At 47.9% G+C, this 7147-nt stretch overlaps 1 protein-coding gene across 2 annotated transcripts in view; it reads left to right on the forward strand.

The window, feature by feature from the left end:
• The window catches only part of HMGN1 (high mobility group nucleosome binding domain 1), an 18563-nt gene that overhangs the window by 736 nt on the left and 10680 nt on the right, over nt 1-7147 (forward strand). Inside the window, exons 2-4 of one of the 2 annotated variants that reach the window (XM_006024669.3) lie at nt 196-228; nt 1201-1230; nt 1316-1366. In XM_006024669.3, the coding sequence (XP_006024731.1) occupies nt 196-228; nt 1201-1230; nt 1316-1366 (114 nt within the window). Of the gene's footprint in view, nt 1-195; nt 229-1200; nt 1231-1315; nt 1477-7147 lie in introns of those variants that run through there. The other variant, XM_025205361.1, reaches the window with a different exon arrangement.

Genomic DNA, 7147 nt, shown 5'->3' on the forward strand with positions numbered 1-7147 from the left:
TTTCTGTAGCCGCTGGTGGAACGCCGCGCTGCTCCGCGTTCGAAATCCAAATGCGGCGGCGGGAAGGGGCGGGAGGTGGTCCCGCCCTGACGTCACGCCCGCGAACCCTCCCTTTCTGCGGGGAGGGGGGTGTGTGTCCAGAACGCCTGGGAGGTGCGCATGCGTTCTGCGTTGCTCACTCATGTTTGCTTGCAGGTGAACACGGTGGAAGGGGAGGTCCGCGAGGAGGTGAGTGCGGGGCCCGGGGGTGGGGGTCCCGACTCTGCTCCCCTCTTACGCACTCATAGGGAAGGGAGGGATCTCTAGCCTCATCCAGCTCAGCATGCTCCTGCTCATCACTTAAATTGGGGTTTAAGCCCTGGCCTGAAAGGGTGCAGGCAGCCCCTGCTGCAAGGCTAGCTGCCCAAGGAGCCTTGAAGGCAGGTAAAGCTGGGGGAGCTTGGGCTGTTAGTGTCCTGCTGCTGCCACTCGCTGTAGAGGAAGGCAGTGCCAATCTGGCCAGGCAGTAAAGTTTGTTCCTGACACCCTATGGGATTATTGGCATAATCCTTGGGCAGGGAGAGGAGCCAAGCCTGTCTAACTAGAAACCTCTTGTGTTTCAGTCCCAGCGGGAGCACTGGCATGCTCCAGTCAAAACCTCCCCAGCCTTGGCTGCAGCCAGTGTCAAGGCTTTTGAGGAAAGCCAAAAACAAACAAACAAACAAAAAGTGCTGTCACCTGTAGCAGCAGGCAAGGGGTGATGGAGGTTTTCATTCTCAACCCCACTTGGCAACCACAAAACTCCAGAAACAGGGGGGAAAAAAGCATCCTCCGTTGTGTTTTGTAGACTGGGGATGGCTAGCATAATTCCAGACATCATAGCTTCTAGCTAGCTAGCCAGCACTCCTCTTTCTGGATCTTTTCCATAAATTTAACGATTAAAGTTGCTCGTATAACTAAGCTGGTTGTGGAGCTCTGCCTCATGCTTTTGCTGAGCACAGTCCTCCAATATTCACCTGCTCTAGGCAGCAGAGCTCTTCACATTCTCCCCATGATCTGGTGGGAGAGGGACTGGGTCCTGGGCTCCCTGCTGTTGCTTTTCTCAATGTGCTCCAGGTATAGCTGCGCTTAGGTCATCCCTGGCTAGCACTTATCCATTGGCCTTTTTTTGAAAACATCCAGTGATGGAAGTTCACAATCTGTATGTCTCTTCCTCTCCAGCCCAAGAGGCGATCTGCCCGCTTGTCTGCTGTAAGTATAGGCCCAGCTCTTTTTTCCCTCCCCAGTAGCTGTGTGATGGGTAACACGTTTCTAACGACCATTGGTTTCTTTCCAGAAACCTGCCCCTGCCAAAGAGGAGCCAAAGCCAAAAAAGCCAGCAGCAAAGGTGAGCAAGTGATGTGAGTGCGCATGGCCCAGGCCAACCCTACTGGGGTGTGCCAGACACCTGAATCTGCCGTTCCCAGATTTATGTTAGTCAGAAGATGGGGCCGGAAGGTAACTTGGGGTATACATACACACAACTGAACTGTTCCCAAATGTCACTGATTGGGAGCCAGCTTGCAGTGGGTGGTTGGGAGGGAGCACTTACACCTATGCCTTGCTGGGGATCCCAGGAGGTAGGTGACCACTGCACTTGTCTGACTTGGCTTGGCAGTGCTTGGACCCATGATTTTAGGTGTCCAGTGATCAGAGTGGGGCACTGACTTGGCTGGGGAGTGCTTGGACCCATGATTTTAGGTGTCCAGTGATCAGAGTGGGGCACATGATGGTTGACTAGGGAGTGAGGCCACAGCTAGTTGTTGGAAAGGTAGTGCTTATTGATTAAGTAGCAAGGGAAACCATGGATAAAAAGTGCCAACAAAAGGGATGGGGGTGGGAGTGTAGAGATCAGGCATTTTACCAGAGTGACCTGTTGTAGCAATGGGGGACAGGGATGAGGAGTGATGCAGTGTGGGATGCTTGGGGGATCAACCAGACCTCTGTTACAAAATGCTTGGTGTCCACACATAACCGAACTGGTTCAAAATTGTACTTGACTTTTTCAGGTACACTTATAAGTCATTCCTGGCAGCTTTAAACCAATTTAATGGGTTTGTGTTTATCTGCTTCAGGTGTAAAACTCCATTTAAATCAGGGGCGGGCAAAATATGGCCTGCAGGCCAAATGCGACCCGCCAGGCAACTCAGTAAGCCCTGGGCTTGGGCCAAACCAATGGCTCCATGCAGGAGGTGCAGCACTGGTTGCTAAGCAAGCACCCTCACCCCAGCCTGGCCTGACCTGCCCCAGCCTCGAGGCCAGGGGGCGCTAGAGACAAGAAGCTTCTGCCTGGCACAGGCTTTTTCTGGCAACCCTGTGGCTGTTTCCAGCTTCCTTGCCTGTGAGCCTGGAAATGCAGGTAAGGGCCCTACTAGGCTGGGGCCATGGATGCCCGCTGGGGGAAAGGAGCGGGAGCGCAGACAGCTGTGCGCTGTGGGGCTGGGTGGAGCTGGCCCACACTGCCACCACCTGCAACCAGGGACTGGGGTGTGAGCATGGGGAGCTGCGTGCTATGGGGCCAGGTAAGGCTGGCCCTGCTTGCTACCATCACGTGCAGATCCAGGGACTCGCACCCTCCCAGGACCCAGCCCCCACGCACACTTCCACACCCCTATACACACTCCTACACTGTACCATACCCTCTTGGGATTCCAAGGAGCCGCCCCCCCATCCCACCACCATAACCTCACACACCCACAGCCCCCACTTCCTCCACACTGCGCACACACCCCCCAGCCAAACACCCCCATATAAACCCCCTTACTCCCTACACACAGTATGCAAGAGTAAGACTGTATTTTGAGCTGTTATGCAATTGCCTCTCGATACACTATGCAAACACACACAAATCAGGACAAAGATATATTTTAAAATAAAATTAAAATAAGTTATGGTTAGGGGTGTGCTGGTATATCGGTTGACTGTCAGATCGGTACCTATAAAAGGAGAAATTTGTGTTTATTGGTTATTGGCTTTTTTTGGTCGTTGTAGCTGATCATTATGGCTGTGTACGCAGAGCAACCTGGTGAGCATAGTCCGGTCCCTGCTGCTGGCCCGAGCCTATGACAGACTACAGATCCTGGCAAGCAGTGGGAGGGGGAGGGACGCTGGGGAGCAGTCATAGGACACCGTGCTCAGTAATAAAGGGACCATTACCGGCTTCTGCTGCTGCCATGGTAATGTGCAGCAGGGGCCTGAGCGCTGGCACTGCTGCAGAGATGTTGGGCTGCGTGCGGGCAGGGTAAGGCACTGCCTCCACTGGGCACTAGGCACCTTTGCAAAAGCAGCTTCTTGGCGGTTGTGAGAGCTTGGCTGCGCGGAACCCACTGCTGAAGCAGCAGCATGCTCTGGGGCTTCAGACCCACCCAGCACCACTGTCTGCACAAGGATCCACTCCGCCTGTCTGGGATGGCTGCATGAGGAGCAGGGTTGCGAGTAGGAGCCATGGGCGAGGGAGCAACGTGCATGGGAATAAGGTAGTTGTCACCTTCCTCATCAAGGGCCAAAGCAGGCAGGAGGTGTGTGTGTTATAAATGCAAAACAAATGTAAAAAAGGTTTATTTATGTCAGTAGTGTAAAATGCCTTGCACTATTACTAAATACTGGTTATCGAATCAGCATCGGCCAATATGTTTGGTTAATCATTGGCTGTTGGTATCAGCCAGGAAAGTCTTTATCAGTGCACCCCTAGTTATAGTAGATGTTTGATTTTTAGTATAAGATTTGTTTGGGGTTTTTTTTCTTTGTTTCAAGATTGCAGTCCTCTCCAAAAGGAATACCTGTGGCACAAGGGGAGGGACTTCTGGTGGCAAAGGTCAGGGGGTTAGGGGTAGTACTTCTGGTCCCAAGATAATGGCCATGGGGTGGGGCACTTGTTGAGGGGTGGGGCTACCCTTTTGGCCCTTGACAGCTCACCAAAACTCGGTAAGTGGCCCTCAAGCCAGAATAATTGCCTGTTCCTAATTTAAATTGTTTTAACTGCATCTTCCTTGCTTTCTGCCTGATTTAAGACTAATATGACTAACTGCCTCTCCCAATTAACACGTGTCTGCACCCTAAGGGCATGGACATGCACATAACAAACCATTTCAAGAATGTCACTGGATGGGAACTGGTTCACAGTTGCCACAGTTCAGAGGTGTTTGTGCACATGCTACCAGGGGTTCCCCGTAGAAGTCACCTTGCAGGCATTCATTGTTGTCCTGCTTCCACAAGGGGGAAGGAATGAGGCATTTCCTCATAATGTCAAGACACTGCCATTTGATAAATACTAGGGTAGCTGGGAAATCTTCGTTTTTGATGGAGTTAGCCTTTATGAGAACATGTTCTTAGAGTTGTAACCTCATTTTTAGTTTCCTTCCCCACTAACTGTTTTCATATACTTTGTTGTTAATCTTGATTGTAAAGTCTTCAGATTGGGGAATCTCCTTCCCATGGGTTTTACATCCTCTAATACAGCAGTGTCTTGAGGGTGCTGATAAGCATTCTTGTAATATAAACAAAAAAAGTTCTTTCTCTGTTTTCTGATCAATATTAATTTTGCAGTCATTTCTGCAGATTTAAAACCTGTACTGCATTTGATAATTTCCCTTATTCTGCAACACTGACACCCTTGTCAAAAACTTTTCCTTCACTTAATCTCCACAGTTTTTGTCCCATTTTAATGCAAAACACCTTTTCCTTGTGGTGATCACATTTTTTTTTTCTTTCATCTACAGTTTCTTTCTACTTTTTACCTTGTTCCTCTCTAGTCCAGCAAATATTTTCTCATTCCACTACTTTCTCTTGTCAGTTTCCTGATCTGTTTGTTTGAACTGTGTGATGGTTCTAATTAGTAAGATTATCAACCATAATTTTATTTATTTCATATTGTACATAAATATTAGAAACAATATCCTATTTTTATTTTGATCTCAGGATTAACTTTAGAAAGAAAGTGACAAATAAAAACTTGTTATGTAAAGGAGTGTTCTGCTATCAAAAGTATGAAAGCTGTGAATAATTGCTAAATGTGTCTTTTTGGTTTATACGCCAGTTATTATTTTCATTTTAATCATTACTTGATCCATAAGCCCTTTCTCTAGGGTTTATTATATCATATTTGATAAAAAAGCTTGACTAATTGCTATGTGATAAATCCTGTTTTTAATTGCATAATGCTGTACTTTGCACGTTTTATGCAAGGTTTGAGGTGTAAGGTTTTTCTAACTAAAGAATCTGCCAAGATATGTGAAGGTGTTGCATCCTCTTTTCTGTATCTCATCCTATTGCAGGATTCTAATGCAGAATTCCTTAATTTTGCTGCTAAGAACAATTGCCCTTCATCTTTAATATTGGTTTAAGTTAATGGCATTCTCAATAATAAAGCTGATGCAGTAAAACGTGATGAAAAGTGCTGCAGTATAAATCCAAATTGCTACACCAGATGTTATCAGCACTGTGGTCAGTATGCAGTTTGAAAAGCAGTTTCTTTCTGATACAAAGTTTGTATGGATTGACATTCTAAATTATTTGTATGAAATGGCAGTTTGTAGCGGAAAGGATGTAATGTTAGATGCACAGAAGATGTAATGTTAAAATAATAAGACAACCTTCAGCTGCCTTGAGTAAGCACTTCAAAGCACTTTTTGCATTGAAAAAAATCACCCATCATATATAAAAGGGTAACATCTTGAGGGTTTTTTTGCTTGTATAGCAGGACTGCATTACTAGTCCTAATCCAGTGCTAATGGTCAGGTTAAGCATTTTGGAGATCTCTGCATCTAATTTTGCCAGTCCTTTTCAGGTTTGTTTTCTACTGAGAATGCTTTGCAGTACTAGGTCTTAAACATGGTGCTGTCAAATAGTATACTGGGTGCATGGTACAGTTTATAGCAATGACTAGCAAATTGCCCATCAAGAATGATGGTGGGGACGGAGTGCAGGGGGGCAACGCCAGTGCTGTGCTGCCTCCAAGGAGCAGGGTTGAGGGGAGGGATGGGGCGAAGCCAGTGGTGCTTCACCTCACTGGTCTGTCCCCTCCGTCATTCTCCACCCCACCCCACCCCCCCAATGTTGGACCATCTTGTCTGTGTGGAGTACTCTGGTTGTTGTTGTAAGTGTAGCCTGGGTACACCTGGGGGGGTGTCCTGTCCTCTGATGACAGTGGTGGTGGTCAGGCAGGGTGCTGAGGAAGGGGTCAGCTACTAGAGCAGCTTCTTCCCCTCTCTGTAGAGCTAGGCAAAAACCAAATACTTAACTATGTACACTTTATTACAAGAATAAATACAGACACTTAATATAAAACAGAATTTTTACAAGGCTTAACATATAATACTATATATAATATATCACAATTCACATATAATGCCAAATATGAACCAAATAACTTACAACCTATACAACACAATTAACACATAGGGATATTAACCTATATAACCCAAGTAACATAACCATAGTATTTCTTTAAACCTTCACAAATAACAATGCCAATAATATACACATTGAGACATTAAAACATATAAATCATATCATATAAACCCCCTTAAAGAATATCCCTAGCTATACAGCCCTTGACATGACAACCTCAATATAGGGAGTGCACTCAGCACCTCCCCTTTTGGGCCCTGGGATGTGGACACACCCCTCCCGCAATAGAGGGTGGAGGTGGCAGACCCTCCTCACCCATGTCAGCCTCCCCTGCGGGGCCCGCTTCCCCAGTAACTCATGCTTCCTCTCTGGAGAAGTCAAGGCTCGTCCCCTGGTGGCCAATCTCATAAGAGCCTCTCCCCAACGGCGCCTTCAGCTCTCCTCAACAGCCTGGTGCCCTGCACTGGGCACCCAGGGCTCGCTCTCTCTCGTGGGAGCCAAGCCCTTGCAGGCTCCAACTCCCCAGTCTCACACTGGGGGTTCTTCCCTTTCCCAGGCCATGCTCTGGGCACTGGGGCTCTTTTAGTTACAAGTGGAGCCACACCTGGGCCTCTTTTAGTTACAAGTGGAGCCACACTGTGGGGCTCTGGTCACTCGGGCTGGGGCTAATGTGAGCAGCTGCGAGCTGCTTCCAAAGTGGTTTTCCATGCATCAACCTGCGCGTGAGGTGAGCTGAAGTGGCCGCGAGCTGTTCCCAGGGCCAGCTCTCCATGTGCCGATC

Source organism: Alligator sinensis, unplaced genomic scaffold, assembly GCF_000455745.1.
Source record: "Alligator sinensis unplaced genomic scaffold, ASM45574v1 scaffold424_1, whole genome shotgun sequence".
NCBI lineage: Eukaryota > Metazoa > Chordata > Crocodylia > Alligatoridae > Alligator > Alligator sinensis.